The sequence below is a fragment of the Rhinopithecus roxellana genome, chromosome 22 (genome assembly GCF_007565055.1).
Source record: "Rhinopithecus roxellana isolate Shanxi Qingling chromosome 22, ASM756505v1, whole genome shotgun sequence".
In the NCBI taxonomy this organism is placed as follows: Eukaryota; Metazoa; Chordata; class Mammalia; order Primates; family Cercopithecidae; genus Rhinopithecus; species Rhinopithecus roxellana.
In genome coordinates this window covers 10,893,255-10,918,682 of record NC_044570.1, presented here as the reverse complement: position 1 = coordinate 10,918,682, position 25,428 = coordinate 10,893,255, and the positions used below count along the sequence as shown (strand labels likewise).

The 25,428-nt window shown below is 38.6% G+C and overlaps 1 protein-coding gene across 1 annotated transcript in view; it reads right to left on the bottom strand.

Annotated features, from left to right (window-relative positions):
- LOC104671204 (ankyrin repeat domain-containing protein 20A2-like) overlaps positions 1 to 25,428 on the bottom strand; it is a 52,767-nt gene that overhangs the window by 17,681 nt on the left and 9,658 nt on the right. The window contains 6 exon segments of the mRNA XM_030926332.1: positions 1,542 to 1,737; positions 3,132 to 3,295; positions 4,006 to 4,022; positions 6,989 to 7,073; positions 10,394 to 10,463; positions 14,482 to 14,512. Coding sequence (XP_030782192.1) covers positions 1,542 to 1,737; positions 3,132 to 3,295; positions 4,006 to 4,022; positions 6,989 to 7,073; positions 10,394 to 10,463; positions 14,482 to 14,512 — 563 coding nt within the window.

Sequence of the window (25,428 nt, the reverse complement as noted above, 5' to 3'; positions counted from 1 at the left end):
AGGTAGTACCATTCAGGACATAGGCATGGGCAAGGACTTCATGTCTTAAACACCAAAAGCAATGGCAGCAAAAGCCAAAATTGACAAATGGGATCTCATTAAACTAAAGAGCTTCTGCACAGCAAAAGAAACTACCATCAGAGTGAACAGGCAACCTACAGAATGGGAGAAAATTTTTGCAATCTACTCATCTGACAAAGGGCTAATATCCAGAATCTACAAAGAACTCAAACAAATATACAAGAAAAAAACAAACAACCCCTTCAAAAAGTGGGCAAAGGATATGAACAGACATTTCTCAAAAGAAGACATTCATACAGCCAACAGACACATGAAAAAATGCTCATCATCACTCGCCATCAGAGAAATGCAAATCAAAACCACAATGAGATACCATCTCACACCAGTTAGAATGGCAATCATTAAAAGTCAGGAAACAACAGGTGTTGGAGAGGATGTGGAGAAATAGGAACACTTTTACACTGTTGGTGGGATTGTAAACTAGTTCAACCATTATGGAAAACAGTATGGCAATTCCTCAAGGATCTAGAACTAGATGTACCATATGACCCAGCCATCCCACTACTGGGTATATACCCAAAGGATTATAAATTATTCTACTACAAAGACACATGCACACGTATGTTTATTGTGGCACTATTCACAATAGCAAAGACTTGGAATCAACCCAAATGTCCATCTGTGACAGACTGGATTAAGAAAATGTGGCACATATACACCATGGAATACTATGCAGCCATAAAAAAGGATGAGTTTGCGTCCTTTGTAGGGACATGGATGCAGCTGGAAACCATCATTCTTAGCAAACTATCACAAGAAGAGAAAACCAAACACCGCATGCTCTCACTCATAGGTGGGAACTGAACAATGAGATCACTTGGACTCGGGAAGGGGAACATCACACACTGGGGCCTATCATGGGGAGGGGGGAGGGGGGAGAGATTGCATTGGGGAGTTATACATAATCAAAATGATGAATTGATGGGTGCTGACGAGTTGATGGGTGCAGCACACCAACATGGCACAAATATACATATGTAACAAACCTGCATGTTATGCACATGTACCCTAGAACTTAAAGTATAACAAAAAAATGAAAAAAAATAAAGCAAAAAAAAAAAAGATAAAATTTATAGAGCTCTTCTTAGAATATCATGAGATTATTTGTGATTGCAATAATTTCTGTTTCTTCTTTATTTTATTTTAGGTACAGTAATCAATATGAAATAGGGAAGTACAAGGAACAATTTTATTGGGAACAACATTTTTATCAATAGGTTATCACTAAGTATACATTATGGCATATTGTTGTTTGCAAAAGCACTTGGTAATAAAATAATATCCTATGTGGATGCCAAGACTTATAATAAATATTAATAATTGTACCTGTAAGTGTCATCATTCATTTTTAAAAGTGAGATAACATTTCTGGTTTGTTTTAGACCTAAATAGTATATATTAAATCAAGTGGATATTATAAGTAAAATTGATAAATAAAGTTTAAAATATAGAATTTTTACCAAAGATTGATTGAACTGATTTGGAGTATTTCTTGCAGTTTTTGGTTTCATCTCTAGTGACTGAACAGTCGGTTCAAGTTGTTTTGCTTCAACTTCTTTCTTATGTTGTTTCTCTTTCCTTTCTAATTCTTCTCTATGTTTTTTGTACAGTGTATTAACATTTGCTTTTTCTTCATTTTCCTGTTTTAAGGTGCATCTGCAGATAAAGACATTTCTCTTAAAATGCATTTTGTGAAAAAATAAAGAGCTCATCTTGTGATCTACCTCTGCAGATGTTGTTTATCATCCTAATAAAACTTCCATGTTCTGGATTATTTTTCCTTTGCAGCTCTCAGATATTTAATTTCTCACTTCAGCATCTTCAAAAGAATGCATATACTTGAAAAGTAGTAAGGAAAGGATATTCCGCTAAAGTTTCTGTTACTAGTCACTCTAGTATATATTATAAAAAAGGATACTGGAGATTATTCAGTAAAGTTACAAGTTCAAAATTACCTTTTTAAATCACATAGTCATAATTACTCCCTAATTAGAAAAGATCGTTTATGATCAACTACATTTTTAAAGTTACTATTTATTGACAAGTGTATAAGTTCACTAGAAATAAATTTTCATCTTTATGAAATATTGCAGGTACATCTTCAAATGATTGACAGAGTAAGATGGCACCTTCAGCTGTCCCTCACACAAACTGTATCTGCAGATGACTGTCAGCCAAAACTAGGCTAAAGAGTCTAACATCTGTTACCCCATATTTTTTATATTACTTTCTAAATACTTTCAATTCACCTTGTTATTACATAGATTTTATATATTTATTAATCTATTGTTCATTATGTGTAATATATAATTAATGCCCTTAGTAAGTGTGTGCATGTTTACACAAGTTATGTTTTCCTGTGAAATCTAGCCCCAGAAATGGAGTTGTTGAGTTAAAGAGATGTCGGGTTATTTGAATTTTAGATACACAGCACTAAGTTACCCTTCGGAAATAATTTACCAATTTCATATACCAACAGTGTATGAGAATGCGTTTTTCTTCACATATGCCAACACTAGAATTACTTTTTATATATCAGCATGACTTTAAAAAATAGATCTTATTTTATGTTAATTTGCATTTTTCTGATTACCAGTCAGGACTAAATATCCTTGGTAAAAATATAACACTTGTTAATCATAAGGAATATTAGTCCGAGTTTGCATTAGTATATAGCACAATGACAATTACCTCCTTTTAAATACTGCTATAGGCAGCCAGGCACGGTGGCTCACTCCCGTAAACCCAGCATTTTGGGAGGCCGAGGTGGGCAGAACATCTGAGGTCAGGAGTTCGAGACCAGCCTGGCTAACAGGGTGAAAACCCATTTCTACTAAAAATACAAAAAATTAGCCAGGCATGGAGGCATAATGCCTGTAATCCCAGCTACTAGGGAGGCTGAGGCAGCAGAATTGCTTGAACTCGGGAGGCAGAGGTTGCAGTGAGCCGAGATCACACCATCGTACTCCAGCTTGGGTAAGAAGAGAGAAACTCCATCAAAAAGAAAAAGAAAAAAGAAAAAAAAAAAACAATCCCTGCTCTAGGCTTACCTATCACGCTCTTCCTTCAGCTTCTTGGGAAACTGCTGAGGATGCATTTCCCAAGTCTTTCTTTGTTGGGGTAATCTGTCAGCAGCAGCAGCAGATATGCGATCACATAGATTTTCTGATACTTGTATTTTTTCACTTTTGTTTGTATTATTTCCTCCTTTGACCTTTAGTAAAAGTAATATGAATAATAATTGTTATTATTTTATTCAATAAAAAGAATTTTTCCCTGATTTTTTCACTTGATTGAGGTTAAATGTCACCATTTTATCATAAAAGTATTTTGTGCTTACTTTAATTTTATCATTGCACATAATTATTATAATTACAAGGTACTCATCATTTTATCATTGAAATTTTTGCCAAGTCTGCTCATTTCTGTTTGAGTGAACAGAAGAATTTTACAAAATTTCAAAAAGGGCTCTTCTCCATTTTGTGCTTTTAGTCCCATCCACTCTTTGCTACCTGATATAAATTTTTATGCTATCTGACTGGCAGAAAGCAGAGAAATAAAAAGACACAGGTGTAACATATGTCTTCTGTCTTTACCACCTGGATTTTACATGAAATAGCCAGAAGAAGAGGACGTGAACTTGTAGGGTATCAGGAACAGTAAAGAAATTTTCCCTTTTCTGCACTAAGCTATTCTTTTCCCACTGCCTTTTATCTCTCTCTTTTTTTTTATTTGAATCCTGGGATATCAAAAAATTAAACGTGCTCCCTGAATGACGGGAACCAAAGTTTGCCACAACACAAGAAGCAGAGTGAAACTGCTGAGTTTCTAGTGCAGAATTCTGGAAAGCGCAATGCTTCCCAGATTTCACATTCAATTATCACAAAAGTTGATAGGTGGAAAACATATGGTACACTTACCTACTTTAGCCTCATTATCTACTGATAATGGGAGTCAAAAAAACCAAGACATATTAAGTGTTTCATCCACATCTCTTAAGGTGGCATTCACTAGTATTTCATGGCACCAAATAACATGATACAATTCCATATTGCCAAATTACATAAAAGATCAATTTATCAAATTAGTCAGATATATTAAAAGTCTAACTTGAGCAAAGCAATTTAATGCCTCAGTGGGTGCAAAAAGCCTCATGTGCTTTTATTTTGAAAGAAGAAAATCTCTATCTTTAGAACACAATGTACAGAACTCAACTTCCTACTAAGGAGTAAAAGGTTAAATTTTTGGCTGATAAATTATGCTTCTTATATGATAAAAGTCATACATGCCAAAACTTACTATACTTTATTAAACAACATAAGGTCTGATTCAGCAGAAAAATTGGAAACTGGTGATTTCTTAAAATATGTGGAAGCATATATCTGTTTTCAAAAGTATTTGAAATAACCATGATGAGACTATAAGTTCAAAGAGTTTGAGCTAAGCAGATAAACTTGCATGCATGAAAACACATTAAACAGACTCATTTGGCTGGGAATATTCATTGCAACTCTCAAGGCTAGATGAGTTTTTGTGGCTCATCTCAGTCATTGCTTCCCTCCCATTGTATTCACATTCTATGAATAAATAAATGTAATTCATCTCTAAAAGAATACAGAAAAAAGAACCTAGAATCTAGAGCTTATTTCTTTTTTTTTTTTTTTTTTTTTTTATTATACTTTAAGTTCTAGGGTACATGTGCATAACGTGCAGGTTTGTTACATATGTATACTTATGCCATGTTGGTGTGCTGCACCCATCAACTCGTCAGCACCCATCAATTCATCATTTATATCATGTATAACTCCCCAATGCAATCCCTCCCTCCTCCCCCCTCCCCCCTCCCCATGATAGACCCCAGTGTGTGATGTTCCCCTTCCCGAGTCCAAGTGATCTCATTGTTCAGTTCCCACCTATGAGTGAGAACATGCGGTGTTTGGTTTTCTCTTCTTGTGATAGTTTGCTAAGAATGATGGTTTCCAGCTGCATCCATGTCCCTACAAAGGACGCAAACTCATCCTTTTTTATGGCTGCATAGTATTCCATGGTGTATATGTGCCACATTTTCTTAATCCAGTCTGTCACAGATGGACATTTGGGTTGATTCCAAGTCTTTGCTATTGTGAATAGTGCCGCAATAAACATACGTGTACATGTGTCTTTGTAGTAGACTAATTTATAATCCTTTGGGTATATACCCAGTAGTGGGATGGCTGGGTCATATGGTACATCTAGTTCTAGATCCTTGAGGAATTGCCATACTGTTTTCCATAATGGTTGAACTAGTTTAGAGAAACAAGAAATGGGGAAAGGATTCCCTATTTAATAAATGGTGCTGGGAAAATTGGCTAGCCATAAGTAGAAAGCTGAAACTGGATCCTTTCCTTACCCCTTATACGAAGATTAATTCAAGATGGATTAGAGACTTAAATGTTAGACCTAATACCATAAAAACCCTAGAAGAAAATCTAGGTAGTACCATTCAGGACATAGGCATGGGCAAGGACTTCATGTCTAAAACACCAAAAGCAACGGCAGCAAAAGCCAAAATTGACAAATGGGATCTAATTAAACTAAAGAGCTTTTGCACAGCAAAAGAAACTACCATCAGAGTGAACAGGCAACCTACAGAATGGGAGAAATTTTTGCAACCTACTCATCTGACAAAGGGCTAATATCCAGAATCTACAAAGAACTCAAACAAATATACGAGAAAAAAACAAACAACCCCATCAAAAAGTGGGGAAAGGATATGAACAGACATTTCTCAAAAGAAGATATTCATACAGCCAACAGACACATGAAAAAATGCTCATCATCACTGGCCATCAGAGAAATGCAAATCAAAACCACAATGAGATACCATCTCACACCAGTTAGAATGGCAATCATTAAGAAGTCAGGAAACAACAGGTGTTGGAGAGGATGTGGAGAAATAGGAACACTTTTACACTGTTGGTGGGATTGTAAACTAGAGCTTATTTCTTTAGCAATTTCTTTATGTTTATCTGGTTCAGAAGGTCACCTGGTATATGGCTGAATTAGTTTCCCAGCCCATACGCCACTTGGAAGACTGAGAGTGAGACTTAGGTTGATTAATGAACAAACATTATGAGAACATTCTCCAGAACCGTTATTTAGATAGCAGAACTCATCTACTTTGACACATAATTACACATTTAGATAACCCCACTGTAACTGTACATATGAGATTTTCTTGAATAGAAAATTTGACTAAATCAAATAATTGATAAAGAGAAAAAAGAGAAGCAGCAAGTGAACCTCTGTGTTTTTGAAGTTGGACTTTCTCTTTCTCCAAAGCCAGGAACTCTACTTGTAACATGCCTACCTCATTCTTAAACCTTGGAATATCTTGCTGTAAGTCTCCTAGCTATATTTTTGATGATTTTTCACTATGTGGCAGAGAATAACTCACATTTTATAATTCAAGATTCCTGCTTTTGTAGTTATTGACACTGGGATTGTCATATGGTGGCTTCTGGAATAAGCAGTGTATTGGTTTTCTGTTTTTAGAAGTATCTGTAGCAGCAGAAATACTGTAGCTTTCTATCTGAATCATATGCTTCATGTCTTTGGGGTGGGTAAATGACAAATCAAAAAGACTTTCAGGATCTCTAGACGGAGGCCACTACGTAATGTCTAATTCCAATTAAATTAATTTCCAATTAGTGGTATTCGGGTTTACATTTTTGCTATTTGCTCCTTCAGCGGTGCTCCTGACAGAATCAATAGCTGACCCTTGGTTAGAGATACAACTTATCACCATTTTACTTCTCCTTTACTTATTATAGTTAATAGGACATTTTCTTTAGCTAGTAGACTGTATTAGTGCTCATATTTGAAAAGAAACATTCCAATGACTTTTAAAATAAAATCCAGTTCTCACCTTCTCCTTTTCCATTGACTATTCTGTTGCCTTTTTCATGGGAAGGTCCAGGTAAAGGCTGTGACACATCCTTGGGGACACACTTCTAAGGAAATATCAAGAGTTAGTTTCCATTTAAAAAATTATAATGAGTTGCATCAAGAGTTTCTTATCATTCTCTTTTTATGAAACTGGATCTCATTCTGCCACCCAGGGCTAGAATGCAGTGGTATGATTATGACTCACTGCAGTCTCAGCCTCCCGACCACAGGCAATATTACCACCTCAACTCCCTGATAGCTGGAACTACAGGTGCATACCATCATGCCAGGCTAATGTATTTATTGTTATTTTTTTAGAGACAAGGCCTCATTATACTGCCCAGGCTGGTCTCAACCTCCTAGGCTCAAGTAAACCTTCCACTTTTGCCTCCCAATCTGTTGAGATAACCAGTGTGCACTAGCACACCCAGCCCTAATCAATTCCTTTAAATAAACCTCAATGTTGCCCAGACATGGTGGCTCACACCTGTAATCCCAGCCCTTTGCAAGGCCAAGGTGGGTGGACTGCTTGAGTTCGGGAGTTTGAGACCAGCCTGGGCAACATAATGAGATCACATCTCTACACAGAAATACAAAAAGGAGTCAGGCATGATGGTCTGTGCCTGTAGGTCCAGCTGCTCGGGAGGCTGATGTGGGAGGATCACTTGAGCCTGAGAGGTGAACACTGTAGTGAACCAAGATCATGCCACTACACTCCAGCCTGGGGAACAGAGCAAGACCCTGACTCCCCAAAAATTTCTATGTAAAATGTGAGAACAAAGAGAGATACAAATGAAAAACAAGCTTAATTGGTCAATGAAATATGAGTTTAAGCCAAGAAAGAAAAGAAACAACATGAAGTTCAATAAAATACATGGAGAAATAGATCTATTATAGAGTGTTTTGGTCTTTCATATCTCGAATAATACTAATTAATATTTATGCTACAATTAGTTTATGTAACTACTTCTGTGATAGAGTTTATTCCTCTAAGACATTCAAGTAGCTAAATATGGCCATCTACCACTACCTGAAAGAACATTATTACAACAGAGAGAAACCTGGAACTTTTCATCCACTTTCCACCCAGGAAAAGAATTGGTCACCAGAATACTAAAGAGTAATGTGATTTCTAGGAAGCTGATTTGCTTTCTAGGAAGCTGATTTGCTCGGAACTGCGCCATCTTGCCTCCGTTCGTCCAAACATAATGTATGGCTTGAAATGATATATTTAATAGAACATGAGCTGGGGCTAATAAAACGTTTAAGAAATGTTAATGTAATATCACAATGTTAACATTCCAGTTGAATGATACTAGAAAATATATTGTAACCCTCTTTGCTATTGATCACCTATTTCTAATTTATTTCCTTGTTATTTATGGCATAATTTCTCAATGTAACACATCAAAACTTATACACCTTTAAATATTAAGAAATAATACAAATGTAAGCAATATCTTCAATACCATATTTAATAATTAGATACATTAATATATTAATTACAATATTCTATTATATAAAAATTCACTTGTCTATTTATACAGACAAAACAACTATTAAGGCTGAATGTCTCCTGTCTGTAACCTCAGCACTATGAGAGGCTGAGGTGGGCAGAACACTTGAGCCCAATGGTTAAAGACCAGCCTGGGCAACAAGGCAAAACCCTGTCTCTTCAAATCTCAGCCAAGCTTGGTGACACAGGTCTATCGTGACATAGGTCAATAAGTTCAACTACCTGGACGGCTGAGGTGTGAGGATCACCTGAGTCCAGGAAAGAGAGATCGAAGTGAGCCAAGATCTCACCAGTGTCCTCCAGCCTGGGGGACAGAGTGAAACCCCATCTCAAAAAACAACAATTAAAATGCTTCTTACATGGAAGACTGTATTCTAGGCACTCCAGGAGATACACAAATGTGTTTACTGACCTCCAGTAGCTTATGGTATGCAGGAGCTTCCAATGCTTATTTAAACAACTAAATATCAAAACTTCAAAATTTGAAATTTCAGAATGTGATATAAGGACTTTGAGTGGTTATATTATTTTATTTTATTTTATTTTACTTTATTTTATTTTATTTTTTAAGATGTAGTCAAGCTCTGTCACCCAGGCTGGAGTGCAATGGTGCGATTTTGGTTCACTGCAACCTCTGCCTGCCGTGTTCAAGTGATTCTCCTGTCTCGGCCTCCTGAGCAGTTGGGAAAACAGATATGTTCCATCATGCCCTGCTAATTTTTCTGTGTGTGTGTGTGTGTGTTTGGTATTTTGTTTTGTTTTGTTTTTGTTTTTGTTTTTGTTTTTGTTTTTGTTTGGAAACAGGGTTTCACCTCACTGGCCAGGCTGATCTCGAACTCCTGACCTCAGGTTATCTACCGAACTCAGGTGATCTACCCACCTCAGCCTCCCAAAGTGCTGGGATTACAGGCATGAGCCACTGAACCTGGCCAAGTAAATATTTTAAATAAACTACGATGATAAAATTATGATGTTAAAGTCTAACTAGATTGGTATTAAGAGTCTCTGCTTCCAGAACTGGTTAATTGCAGCAAAATATGTTATTCAATTAGATGAAGTGTTTTTTTTATAAACTCTTCATGGACAACTCAGAAAACACACAAAAATCCCTTTGTGATACAAATTTTGAGAACATAAATTTAAATGTTTACTTTCCACAATTTATATTTTTAAATCAGATACATTCTTGTTATGTTGCCCACGCTGCTCTGAAGCTCATGGGCTCAAGCAATCTTCCTGCTTCAAACTCCCAAGCAGCAGGGACCACAGGTGTACACCACCACACTCAGCCATTTTTCTACAATTTTTAATATTATTTTAATCTCACTACAGAATCAATAATATAGGTAAAGAAACAATCTCCCCTAGAAACTATATGATACCAAAATAATAAGTTTCCAAGAAAAAGCTCTATGCTATGTCCTGGACATTTTCACAACTAAAAAGTACCAGAGGGGGTCCATGATTACTGCAAATCATTTGAACACTGAAGATTTATAGAGGCATAAATAGTATGAAAGTCACACTTGTACGATTGAAAAGTCAAAGTGTTACTACTTATCCAAAGAAACCTTAATCAAATTTCATATTTCCTCTCTTGGGGAAAGCATTTACTAATGCAACTTTCCTGTCACTACTTATTTTCCAGTTCACAGCTCCCACCCTGTCACAGTATTTGTCAATTTTTGTTAGTTACCAAAGTTAAACAAATTTTTTGAACCAACTAGCCCTATGTATGTTTTTCTCTGACCAACTTTCCATTATCATCATAAAACAATGACAGGTAAATCACTGCTAAATTTGAAAAGTAAATACTGTGCAAAACTAGATTCAGAGTAAGAAAATTAATTTTACAAGCGACTACTTTACCTTAGTAGCAACGCTCATGTCTTCGTCATCCGATGTAGGCAACGAATCCACACACAGTTCATGGAAAATACTTGAGACGAAAAACACACAATGAAAATGGGCAAGTTGATTTCTTTTTTTTTTTTTTTTTTTATTATACTTTAAGTTCTAGGGTACATGTGCATAACGTGCAGGTTTGTTACATATGTATACTTATGCCATGTTGGTGTGCTGCACCCATCAACTCGTCAGCACCCATCAATTCATCATTTATATCATGTATAACTCCCCAATGCAATCCCTCCCTCCTCCCCCCTCCCCCCTCCCCATGATAGACCCCAGTGTGTGATGTTCCCCTTCCCGAGTCCAAGTGATCTCATTGTTCAGTTCCCACCTATGAGTGAGAACATGCGGTGTTTGGTTTTCTCTTCTTGTGATAGTTTGCTAAGAATGATGGTTTCCAGCTGCATCCATGTCCCTACAAAGGACGCAAACTCATCCTTTTTTATGGCTGCATAGTATTCCATGGTGTATATGTGCCACATTTTCTTAATCCAGTCTGTCACAGATGGACATTTGGGTTGATTCCAAGTCTTTGCTATTGTGAATAGTGCCGCAATAAACATACGTGTACATGTGTCTTTGTAGTAGACTAATTTATAATCCTTTGGGTATATACCCAGTAGTGGGATGGCTGGGTCATATGGTACATCTAGTTCTAGATCCTTGAGGAATTGACATACTGTTTTCCAGAATGGTTGAACTAGTTTACAATCCCACCAACAGTGTAAAAGTGTTCCTATTTCTCCACATCCTCTCCAACACCTGTTGTTTCCTGACTTCTTAATGATTGCCATTCTAACTGGTGTGAGATGGTATCTCATTGTGGTTTTGATTTGCATTTCTCTGATGGCCAGTGATGATGAGCATTTTTTCATGTGTCTGTTGGCTGTATGAATATCTTCTTTTGAGAAATGTCTGTTCATATCCTTTCCCCACTTTTTGATGGGGTTGTTTGTTTTTTTCTCGTATATTTGTTTGAGTTCTTTGTAGATTCTGGATATTAGCCCTTTGTCAGATGAGTAGGTTGCAAAAATTTTCTCCCATTCTGTAGGTTGCCTGTTCACTCTGATGGTAGTTTCTTTTGCTGTGCAAAAGCTCTTTAGTTTAATTAGATCCCATTTGTCAATTATGGCTTTTGCTGCCGTTGGTTTTGGTGTTTTAGACATGAAGTCCTTGCCCATGCCTATGTCCTGAATGGTACTACCTAGATTTTCTTCTAGGGTTTTTATGGTATTAGGTCTAACATTTAAGTCTCTAATCCATCTTGAATTAATCTTCGTATAAGGGGTAAGGAAAGGATCCAGTTTCAGCTTTCTACTTATGGCTAGCCAATTTTCACAGCACCATTTATTAAATAGGATTTCTTTACAATTTTTATAACTGCCAGTTTATATCCAGCTTCCCCCTCAAACAAAAGACATAATCTGGGGAAAGGTCAGTGATCCATATATTAAGTAATAATTCTTGATAGAACTAAAATATGGCCTCTGTTCTAAAAATAGATTTTAATTACCTATTTCTGCCTCCATCTGTCTAAATCTATAAAATATTCAATGAAAACTGACCTTGAGCTTTATAACAAATAGTGACAGTCACTATATTGGCAGAACCTGACAGTAATTTACACTCACAAATTATCTGTCCTGAAGCTGAACTTAAAACCAATTAATGGATGACATCAATTTTACCTAAACTGGAAGAAAACTGATGACTTAAAACAAGGTAGAAAGATCCACTGTCTCTTTTCCTTGATCTATCTCTCCTTAAAAGACTAATCTGCTTCACTTCAAAATGGCAGTCTTGATTCCTCAGCATGGAACCCACTGAGGAAGGTCCTCTTGCTTTCCTTTGCCCTAAATCAGTACAGGGAATCCCCTGCAATATTTGAAATGTATGAAAGCTAAATGTACAAAAGTCAAATAACAAAGGTATATGTTCTTATTGAGAATACTTTTCCCAGAAAGATTAAAACACTAATAATTATAAAATCCCATTTTTTCACTCTATAGGTACTACCTTATTCAGGTCCACATAAGCTAACAAGCCCTTAAAATCTTTCATAGGCACTCAGACATCCAAGGAGAGAGACTGCAGGAAAAAGAGAGTCCTGGTAGTTGTTCCTCTATTTCCCTAACTACTATCTAAATATCTTTCTTCCTATGGGCACCCACTTTCAGATTCCACTACTGCAGGGCTCCATAGAAGTCTTCAATCTTCAACTCTTCAGCCTATGAAAGCACAGATTCTGGAAGGGATGGCCTCAAACGACCAGGAGTAGGAGATCTTTATATCCCTGGTCCTAAAAAGCAAGCCAACTGGAGTCTCCATCATCTTCCCCCAGCACAGACACACTGCCAACTACCCAACTGAACTCCATGACTGATTTGCCAGACAATCATGCCCCTGACCCAGCCTACATGGACATGGGAAGGACATCAGTGAATTGGGAACAAAGGCAGAGGTAAGGAGGCACCTGTCCTGTACCACAGATCTATGGAGTTCAGCAGTCTCCAGCCTCTTAGTACACCAGGGGCTCTAAGCCACCCCTCTGTAAGTCAGAATGGAAGTAGATGATACCACATTTCTGTCTGCTGTAGACACTCCTCCCAGTGTCTCAAAATGTTTTAGCATGTTTCCGTAAAAATCATCAAGGTTGTCAGTCCTTGATAAAAAAAAAAAAAAAAAAAAAAAAAAAAAAAAAAAAAAAACAGCAAATTTTTAGAGCTCCCTTGAACTTTCTATTTTAATGTGCCTTTGTAGATAATTCCCAAATTTCTTGTGTCTTTCATCTTTATAATTTATCTTTATTAAACTTGTCATAAACCCCAATATTTTCATCTCTTAGTGAAGACTCCATACTCCTATACAATCCGGTGTTGTTTCTCTTCAAACTTGGCATTCCCCTGCTCATTCCATTATTATCTACTTTCATTGGGTTCACCAGCTAATTCCATTCTCATTCTATCCACTGTGTGCACCAGACTCACTTCTGTTTGTAATATTAAAACACACGCCAATAGGATAGAAAAAGAAGGAAGAGTACTGGGCTTTAAAATGAGTTCAAATCTCATTTCTGCCAGTTGCTATGTCTAAAAAAAGCATACTCATCTCTTTGAGCCTCACATTCTCTATCTAAAGAATCACTTGATGGGAATATTCAACACAGGTAAAAATACTAGGAGGTATTTTACTTTATTCTAAGATTCCATAACATTCTGTAATTCTATGTCCTCTTGATTCTGTCTATAGGAAAACCGGGAGTACATAGCCAACAGAATTTGAAAAAAATAATAGAACAAAAGAAACACAAAGAAAAGCAGAGGGGAAAGTATTAAATATCAAGACAAGATTATAGAAAAGTCATGGAAAAAAGAAAACAAAACTTAAAAAAATATTATGGAAGTAAACAGAACTCCTGGACTAAATGGAAAACCAAACTGGGAAGTCAAATCATTTCTCTCTAAGACTTGCCTAAACTTACTTTTGTAAAACTTACAGTCCTATGGCCTAAAGCTAAGTAAAATCTGCCCTAAAGCCTTTGATGGTAAAAATAAGATACTGGTTACCACTGAAATTGTCAGATTTATTAGGACAAACTCTTGGACTAACCACATTCTAACAATAACCTTCAATGTGAGTTTAATGTATTTAAACACTCATTAATTTAGGCATTAATTGAATTAACGAATATGAGTAATCTGATTCAGACCTATACCTTCATCCAATGGCTGCACAGATGTCTATCAATCTATGCTGAGGAGCAAGAGAAGGGATTTGGAAGGCAGGCAGGCAGACGGTCAAGTTGTGGGCCAGCTACCTTGTTAGCTATGGGATCATGAGGCAAAGAATCAACTGCTCTAATCCATAGTTGTTTACTGAATAAACAGTAGGTTATAGGAACACAGTTGTTGTGATGGCTTTATGAGATGATAAATGCATAGAATATAGCAGGATGTCTAGCTCAGAATACAACACTCAACAGATATTAGTTTCTTCCATCTCTATTTCCTTAGTTAACATCAATGTTTACATCTATAAAATCCTACCTGACTGCAGATTCATCAGAACTTCCAACATCTATTAAAGAGAAAGGAAAAATGCATTTTAAATCAATAATAAATGTACAGAATATTAAAAAGCATTAAGAATGCACAGCACTGCAGGCCTGTACTCTAAAGTGTTTGGGAGGATGAGGCAGGAGGATCACTTGAGGAACCCAGAAGTTTGAGACCAGCTCGGGAAACATAGTAAGACTCTACCGTCATAAAAAAATTGGGCACACTTTTGTGTGTGCTTTAGATGCTGTTTTTGTTGTTGTTGTTTTTGTTTTGGTTTGGTTTGTTTTTTTTTTTTTAAAACAAAAGACTGATGCTTTGTTACAAAGCATTCCTTTGGGAGCGTGCCTGGGACTTTACTAGAATTAACATTAATTATACCTATTGGTAAGTAATTAATGCAGTAAGAACTCTTCCCTTTGTATTTATTAGATGGAAAGAAGAATAAGTTTATAAAAACGTTGTATCTACAAGTGAACTGCAGTATACCAGTGATTTTAGCCAAACCCTATGAGATTGAGCAAAAATGGTACCGTTAGCAGAACAGGTGTGATGAGTCAACAGTGTCAAAGAGCATGATTTCTGGACCAAAATATGAAGGGCCGTTAAAACAGAGTATACAGTAGCACCCCTTATCCACTACATGTGTGGAAAGACATACTTGACACGGTTTTCTCTGAACTCACGCCATAGCAAGGATCATCAACAAAGAAGGCTTCCGTGACCAAATGTGTGGAGATATTTTCCCCCCAAACAAGCAAGAATCATTCCTGCTGATGACACCATTCAAGTCTCACACCCTATCTGCAGACACAATCAGATTTAATTTAATTTATAAATGAAACTTTATCATAGATAGGGATGCATAGGAAAAACCGGTTTGTGATTCAGTACTATTCGTGGTTCCATGCATCCACTGGGGGTCTTGGAATGTATCTCCCACAGTTAAGGGGGAACTACTGCACTTATTTTGTTATAGCACAACACAGCCTCTCCAGCTCTTCAGTTCAAACAGTTCAGTTTAGAATAAAACACCCTATCACCAGAAGCCAGCAAAATATAGGAATCAGACCAGAAACAGGAATCCTTGCAAAGACCTTCCAGCTGCCAGTGGAGAAGAGCTGAAGAGAGATTGGTGTGTTACTCTGGCTAATACTCTTCTGGGGAAGGTGCTGGGTGGTTTCCTTAGTTGTAGCTATTTGCTCTGCCCTATGTATAACAAGGCCCAAATTCACCTGCCATTTTACCTTCCCACAGAAAGAACCACTGGAAACATCACTCCTTTAAGAGCTTATCCATATTCAGAGAGAAGCTTAAGAAACACTGGGGAGGTGTGGCCGGCTGCTGGGCAGCATTATCTGATGCGAAAAATATGTAGAAAGAAAACTATCAACTCCCTTTTACTACCAGAATGTTCCAATGCTTGCCCTCCCAAGTAGGAGAGAAAAATTGCTTTTCACCTCACATCAAGCAAAACTCCCTTACCATCCCTCATGACAGAATCTAGTTGTAGATGAGTCATGTCATCATAATGTAGGCTGTTGTCAACCTCATCCATCAAAGGAAGAGGATCAGTGAAGAACATATGTATTTACCTATAGCATTCACTGCCTGGTCTTATTTCCAACCGAAGGTAAGTATAAAAGACTTAGTCATTCCACTTTTATAAAGTCCAACCCATTGCGCTTGTCCCCTTCCATTGCTAGAGAGTCTATCTGGACCCACATCATAGAGCAAGATACTCCAGTTTGTGCTGTGTGGCACGGCATGGTGTCCTTTTCCTCAACCCTTTCTATTATGTCCCAAACATCTATACAAATCATGTTTTCTGAGTATGCAAAGTATATCTCATCAGCATATATCATTCTTTACAGTGATAAAGAAGCAAAAGGAAAACAAAAAGGACAAGGAACATCTTAAATGACTACGTTCAATTACCATGGAGCTTTAATTTTTTAACTATTCAAAAAGATATCCACTGTACTCTTCTGAAAAAAATAAAACTATGAAGACAGAGTAAAGATCAATAGTTGCCAGGAGTTGCTAGGGAGAAAGTGAGAGATGAACAGGCATAGTATAGAGAATTTTTAGGGAAGTGAAACTGTTCTGTCAATAACATTACAGTAATAGATACATGTCATATCATTATACAGTTGTCCAAGTTCACAGAATGTACAGCATCAAGAGTGAAGCCTGATGTAAACTATGAACTTTGAGTGATTATAATGTGTCAATGTAAGTTCATCAGTTGTAACAAATGTACCACTCTGGTGGAAAATACTAATCATGGGGGAGGCTATGCATGTGGGAGGCATGGAATATATGAGAAATCTCTGTACCTTCCTTTCAATTTTGCTCTGAAACTAAAACTGCTCTAAGAAATAAAATTGTTGATTTAAAGAAGATATTCACAACTGGGCTCAGTGGCTCACACCTGTAATCTCAGTACTTTGGGAGGCAAAGGTGGGGGGATCACATGAGGTCATGAGTTCAAGACCAGCCTGAGGAAATGAGTTCAAGACCACTCTGGCCAACATGGCAAAACCTCTTCTCTACTAAAAATACAAAAATTAGCTGGGCACGATGGCGGGCACCTCTAATTTCAGCTACTCAGGAGGCTGAGGCAGGAGAATCGCTTGAGCCTAGAAGGGTTTCCACCATTCCCTAAGGAGAGTGGCTCACTGTGTCTAAAGTGTTTATAGAAACAGTGTGGTTACTCTGAACAGCTGTCTTCCTTCTAGGAGTCTGGAATTTGGGTACATGTCAGGGAGAGTAACCTCCATAGAAACACTTGGGTACTTAGTCTCTAATGAGACTCTGGTACTGGTAGATATCACTGCACAAATATTGTCAAAATGTGAGCCTGGGAGAATTAAGCAGATCCTGGAACTCCACAGGAGAGAACTCCTGGAAGCTTGTGCCTGGCTTCTTCCAGACTTGACACATGCACCTTTTTCCTCTACTAATTCTGCTTGTCCCTTTTCTTGTAATCAAGTAAAGATCTGAGTATGACTATTTGCTGAGTCCTGTGAGTCTTTCTAGTGAACCACTAAACCTGGGGGTGTTCCTGGGGAACCTTGGCACAAATGCATTGTGTAAGATTTTTATAAAGTTGATATGATATATGTAACTATAATCAGGTGGTTGTTTCACAGAATAGCTTTCCCTAATCTGTTTTTCTTTTCCTTTTTTCCCTTGTTATTTGACTTGGAAAGTCTGATATTTCTATATCTATTCAATTGAATAAAGCCATAAAAGGAAAAAATGAAACGATAATGTCGGAAAATAATGTGAAATAAGCAGCAATCCTATTTAAACCGAATAAAAAATAGAGAATCTGGGTGATTGACAATATGTTCTGTGATATGAATGTTTCTAGAAAACAATGAAAAGGTGGCCAGTTTTCTGCAACTCAACTGGGCTTAATTCCTTTTCATAATACTTGTGCAGGCCAGGTGCAGTGGCTCCCACTTGTAAATCCCAGTATTTAGGGAGGCTGGGGCAGGAGGATCACTTGAGTCCAGAAGTTCCAGACCAGCCTGGACAATAGAGTGAGACCTCATCTATTAAACAAACAAACAAACAAACAACAACAACAACAAAAACCTTAAAAAGAAATTTATCCAAGTGTGGTGGTGCATGCCTGTAGTCCCAGCTACTTGGGAGGTAAGGTAAAAGGTGAAAGGATCACTTAAGGCCAGGAAGCAGAAGTTGCAGTGAGCCAAGATGGCACCTCTGCACTCCAGTACTGGCAACAGAGGGAGATCCTGTATCAGAAATAAATAAATAAATAAATAAATAAATAAATAAATAATTGTGCATCAGGCCGCATGTAACCACACAAAATTGTAGTCCCAGCTACTCAGGAGGATGAGGTAGGAGGACTGCTTGAGCCCAGGAGTTCAAGGCTACAGTGAGCTATGAATGCACCAATGAATAGACACGGTATTCTAGCCAAGGCAACATAGAAAGACCCCATCTCCTATAATAATAATAATGGATTAATTGTGCATCATTCAAGTAAATTGTATAACTGGAGAAAAACATAGTACTGAAAAAGAGCATTAGGGGGCGGAGCAAGATGGCCGAATAGGAACAACTCCAGTCTCCAACTCCCAGCGCAAGCGACACAGAAGACCGGTGATTTCTGCATTTTCAACTGAGGTACTGGGGTCGTCTCACTAGGGAGTGCCGGACAATCGGTGCTGGTCAGCTGCTGCAGCCTGACCAGCGAGAGCTGAAGCAGGGCGAGGCATCGCCTCACCTGGAAGCGCAAGGGGGAAGGGGATCTGTTTTCCTAGTCAGGGGAACTGAGACACACAACACCTGGAAAATTGGGTAACTCCCACCCCAATACTGCGCTGTAAGCATACAGGCACACCAGGAGAATATATCCCAATCCTGGCCGGGAGGGTCCCACGCCCACGAAGCCTCCCTCACTGCTAACACAGCAGTCTGCCGCGATCTATCCGCAAGGCAGCAGCGAGGCTGGGGGAGGGGCGCCCGCCATTGCTGAGGCTTAAGTAGGTAAACAAAGCCTCTGGGAAGCTCGAATTGGGTGGAGCTCACAGCAGCTCAAGGAAGCCTGCCTGTCTCTGTAGTCTCCACCTCTGGGGACAGCGCACAGCTGAAGACCAACAGGGGAAGTAGCGGGAGCCGGTGCAGACGCGAACGACTCTGTCTGACAGCTTTGGGGAGAGCCGTGGATCTCCCAACGCGGAGGTTGAGATCTGAGAACGGACAGACTGCCTGCTCAGGCGTGTCTCTGACCCCTGAGTAGCCTAGCTGGGAGAAATCCCCCACTAGGGGCAGTCTGACACCCCACACGTCACAGGGTGGAGTACACCCCTGAGAGGAAACTTCCAAAGGAAGAATCAGACAGGTACACTCGCTGTTCAGCAATATTCTATCTTCGGCAAACTCTGCTGCTGTTACCCAGGCAAACAGGGTCTGGAGTGGACCTCAAGCAATCTCCAACAGACCAACAGACAGTCCTTCTGACTGTCAGAAGGAAAACTATCAAACAGGAAGGACACCTATACCAAAACCCCATCAGTACGTCACCACCATCAAAGACCAGAGACAGATAAAACCACAAAGATGGGGAAGAAGCAGGGCAGAAAAGCTGGAAATTCAAAAAATAAGAGCGCATCTCCCCCTGCGAAGGAGCGCAGCCCATCGCCAGCAACGGATCAAAGCTGGTCAGAGAATGACTTGGACGAGAGGAGAGAAGAAGGCTTCAGTCCATCAAACTTCTCAGAGCTAAAGGAGGAATTACGTACCCAGCGCAAAGAAACTAAAAATCTTGAAAAAAGAGTGGAAGAATTGACAGCTAGACTAATTAATGCAGAGAAGATCATAAACGAAATGACAGAGATGAAAACCATGACACGAGAAATACGTGACAACTGCACAAGCTTCAGTAACTGACTCGATCAACTGGAAGAAAGAGTATCAGCGATTGAAGATCAAATGAATGAAATGAAGCGAGAAGAGAAACCAAAAGAAAAAAGAAGAAAAAGAAATGAGCAAAGCCTGCAAGAAGTATGGGATTACGTAAAAAGACCAAATCTACGTCTGATTGGGGTGCCTGAAAGTGAGGGGGAAAATGGAACCAAGTTGGAAAACACTCTTCAGGATATCATCCAGGAGAACTTCCCCAACCTAGTAGGGCAGGACAACATTCAAATTCAGGAAATACAGAGAACGCCACAAAGATACTCCTCCAGAAGTGCAACTCAAAGACACATCATTGCCAGATTCACCAAAGTTGAAATGAAGGAAAAAATCTTAAGGGCAGCCAGAGAGAAAGGTCGGGTAACCCACAAAGGGAAGCCCATCAGAATAACAGCAGATCTCTCAGCAGAAACTCTACAAGCCAGAAGAGAGTGGGGGCCAATATTCAACGTTCTTAAAGAAAAGAATTTTAAACCCAGAATTTCATATCCAGCCAAACTAAGTTTCATAAGTGAAGGAGAAATAAAATCCTTTACAGATAAGCAAATGCTTAGAGATTTTGTCACCACCAGGCCTGCCTTACAAGAGACCCTGAAGGAAGCCCTAAACATGGAAAGGAACAACCGGTACCAGCCACCTGCAAAAACATGCCAAAATGTAAAGACCATCGAGGCTAGGAAGAAACTGCATCGACTAACGAGCAAAATAACCAGTTAATATCATAATGGCAGGATCAAGTCACACATAACAATATTAACCTTAAATGTAAATGGACTAAATGCTCCAATTAAAAGACACAGACTGGCAAACTGGATAAAGAGTCAAGACCCATCAGTCTGCTGTATTCAGGAGACCCATCTCACATGCAGAGACATACATAGGCTCAAAATAAAGGGATGGAGGAAGATCTACCAAGCAAATGGAGAACAAAAAAAAGCAGGGGTTGCAATCCTTGTCTCTGATAAAACAGACTTTAAACCATCAAAGATCAAAAGAGACAAAGAAGGCCATTACATAATGGTAAAGGGATCAATTCAACAGGAATAGCTAACTCTCCTAAATATATATGCACCCAATACAGGAGCACCCAGATTCATAAAGCAAGTCCTTAGAGACTTACAAAGAGACTTAGACTCCCATACAATAATAATGGGAGACTTCAACACTCCGCTGTCAACATTAGACAGATCAACGAGACAGAAAGTTAACAAGGATATCCAGGAATTGAACTCATCTCTGCACCAAGCGGACCTAATAGACATCTATAGAACTCTCCACCCCAAATCAACAGAATATACATTCTTCTCAGCACCACATCGCACTTATTCCAAAATTGACCACATAATTGGAAGTAAAGCACTCCTCAGCAAATGTAAAAGAACAGAAATTATAACAAACGGTCTCTCAGACCACAGTGCAATCAAACTAGAACTCAGGACTAAGAAACTCAATCAAAACCGCTCAACTACATGGAAACTGAACAACCTGCTCCTGAATGACTACTGGGTACATAACGAAATGAAAGCGGAAATAAAGATGTTCTTTGAAACCAATGAGAACAAAGATACAACATACCAGAATCTCTGGGACACATTTAAAGCAGTGTGTAGAGGGAAATTTATAGCACTAAATGCCACAAGAGAAAGCAGGAAGATAAAATTGACACTCTAACATCACAATTAAAAGAACTAGAGAGGCAAGAGCAAAGACATTCAAAAGCTAGCAGAAGGCAAGAAATAACTAAGATCAGAGCCGAACTGAAGGAGATAGAGACACAAAAAACCCTCCAAAAAATTAATGAATCCAGGAGTTGGTTTTTTGAAAAGATCAACAAAATTGACAGACCGCTAGCAAGGCTAATAAAGATGAAAAGAGAGAGGAATCAAATAGATGCAATAAAAAATGATAAAGGGGATATCACCACTGACCCCACAGAAATACAAACTACCATCAGAGAATACTATAAACGCCTCTACGCAAATCAACTAGAAAATCTAGAAGAAATGGATAAATTCCTGGACACTTACACTCTCCCAAGGCTAAACAAGGAAGAAGTTGAATCCCTGAATAGACCAGTAGTAGGCTCTGAAATTGAGGCAACAATTAATAGCCTACCCAACAAAAAAAGTCCAGGACCAGATGGATTCACAGCTGAATTCTACCAGAGGTCCAAGGAGGAGCTGGTACCATTCCTTCTGAAACTATTCCAATCAATAGAAAAAGAGGGAATCCTCCCTAACTCATTTTATGAGGCCAACATCATCCTGATACCAAAGCCTGGCAGAGACACATCAAAAAAAGAGAATTTTAGACCAATATCCCTGATGAACATTGATGCAAAAATTCTCAATAAAATATTGGCAAACCGGATTCAGCAGCACATCAAAAAGCTTATCCACCATGATCAAGTGGGCTTCATCCCTGGGATGCAAGGCTGGTTCAACATTCGCAAATCAATAAACGTAATCCAGCATATAAACAGAACCAAAGAGAAGAACCACAGGATTGTCTCAATAGACGCAGAAAAGGCTTTTGACAAAATTCAACAGCCCTTCATGCTAAAAACGCTCAATAAATTCGGTATTGATGGAACGTACCTCAAAATAATAAGAGCTATTTATGACAAACCCACAGCTAATATCATACTGAATGGGCAAAAACTGGAAAAATTCCCTCTGAAAACTGGCACAAGACAGGGATGCCCTCTCTCACCACTCCTATTCAACATAGTGTTGGAAGTTCTGGCTAGGGCAATCAGGCAAGAGAAAGAAATCAAGGGTATCCAGTTAGGAAAAGAAGAAGTCAAATTGTCCCTGTTTGCAGATGACATGATTGTATATTTAGAAAACCCCATCGTCTCAGCCCAAAATCTCCTTAAGCTGATAAGCAACTTCAGCAAAGTCTCAGGATACAAAATTAATGTGCAAAAATCACAAGCATTCTTATACACCAGTAACAGACAAGCAGAGAGCCAAATCAGGAATGAACTTCCATTCACAATTGCTTCAAAGAGAATAAAATACCTAGGAATCCAGCTTACAAGGGATGTAAAGGACCTCTTCAAGGAGAACTACAAACCACTGCTCAGTGAAAAAAAAGAGGACACAAACAAATGGAAGAACATACCATGCTCATGGATAGGAAGAATCAATATCGTGAAAATGGCCATACTCCCCAAGGTTATTTATAGATTCAATGCCATCCCCATTAAGCTACCAATGAGTTTCTTCACAGAATTGGAAAAAACTGCTTTAAAGTTCATATGGAACCAAAAAAGAGCCCGCATTGCCAAGACAATCCTAAGTCAAAAGGACAAAGCTGGAGGCATCACGCTACATGACTTCAAACTATACTACAAGGCTACAGTCACCAAAACAGCATGGTACTGGTACCAAAACAGAGATATAGATCAATGGAACAGAACAGAGTCCTCAGAAATAATACCACACATCTACAGCCATCTGATCTTTGACAAACCTGAGAGAAACAAGAAATGGGGAAAGGATTCCCTATTTAATAAATGGTGCTGGGAAAATTGGCTAGCCATAAGTAGAAAGCTGAAACTGGATCCTTTCCTTACCCCTTATACGAAGATTAATTCAAGATGGATTAGAGACTTAAATGTTAGACCTAATACCATAAAAACCCTAGAAGAAAATCTAGGTAGTACCATTCAGGACATAGGCATGGGTAAGGACTTCATGTCTAAAACACCAAAAGCAACGGCAGCAAAAGCAAAAATTGACAAATGGGATCTAATTAAACTAAAGAGCTTTTGCACAGCAAAAGAAACTACCATCAGAGTGAACAGGCAACCTACAGAATGGGAGAAAATTTTTGCAACCTACTCATCTGACAAAGGGCTAATATCCAGAATCTACAAAGAACTCAAACAAATATACGAGAAAAAAACAAACAACCCCATCAAAAAGTGGGGAAAGGATATGAACAGACATTTCTCAAAAGAAGATATTCATACAGCCAACAGACACATGAAAAAATGCTCATCATCACTCGCCATCAGAGAAATGCAAATCAAAACCACAATGAGATACCATCTCACACCAGTTAGAATGGCAATCATTAAGAAGTCAGGAAACAACAGGTGTTGGAGAGGATGTGGAGAAATAGGAACACTTTTACACTGTTGGTGGGATTGTAAACTAGTTCAACCATTATGGAAAACAGTATGGCAATTCCTCAAGGATCTAGAACTAGATGTACCATATGACCCAGCCATCCCACTACTGGGTATATACCCAAAGGATTATAAATTAGTCTACTACAAAGACACATGTACACGTATGTTTATTGCGGCACTATTCACAATAGCAAAGACTTGGAATCAACCCAAATGTCCATCTGTGACAGACTGGATTAAGAAAATGTGGCACATATACACCATGGAATACTATGCAGCCATAAAAAAGGATGAGTTTGCGTCCTTTGTAGGGACATGGATGCAGCTGGAAACCATCATTCTTAGCAAACTATCACAAGAACAGAAAACCAAACACCGCATGTTCTCACTCATAGGTGGGAACTGAACAATGAGATCACTTGGACTCGGGAAGGGGAACATCACGCACAGGGGCCTATCATGGGGAGGGGGGAGGGGGGAGGAGGGAGGGCTTGCATTGGGGAGTTATACAAGATATAAATGATGAATTGATGGGTGCTGACGAGTTGATGGGTGCAGCACACCAACATGGCATAAGTATACATATGTAACAAACCTGCACGTTATGCACATATACCCTAGAACTTAAAGTATAATAAAAAAAAACAAACAAACATAGTACTATTGAGAATGTACTATAACAGTCTACCACTGATCATAGAGTTCCTGTTTGCTTGCTTCTAATCTTTTTCTGTGTTTCTCCTAAAACTGAAAACATGGTTCATCCATTAAAAGCAGTTCATCACAAAACAAGTCAAAAAGATGGAAGAATTGCATCCAGACTGTAGGATGTGTTATCCACCGCTCCCTGTGAACAGTTGGATTTGGTCATTAAGAATCAGCAGGACTTTTAACTTTGTGTCTGTGTGCACACGCGTGTACGTGTGTGTGTAAACTGTGTGTGTGTAAACTATGACAGATAAAACCATTTTGCTTGTGTAAGAATATGTAATATAACTTGTACTTGTCATGAAGGAATTGCTTTCCTGTCTTCTGTGCTCAGTAGCTGTCTTCAAAAAATAGTCTCCTATTTGTATGGGTGCACACTGGTTCAGTTCTACAGTTCTTATTGCCATTTATTTATGGTACCAGAAAGGGATAGCTGAGTTCCCGGTTCTAAAGATAGTTACTTTCTTAGTGACACACATCAATATGTAATACAGTTTGCCCTTGAAAAGCAGGGATTCACTTATATGCAGATTTTCTTCTGCCTCTGCAACCCAGAGACAGCAAGATCCACCTCTCCTCTTCCACCTCAGGCTAGTCAACCTGAAGATCACGAAGACCTTTGTCAGGATCTA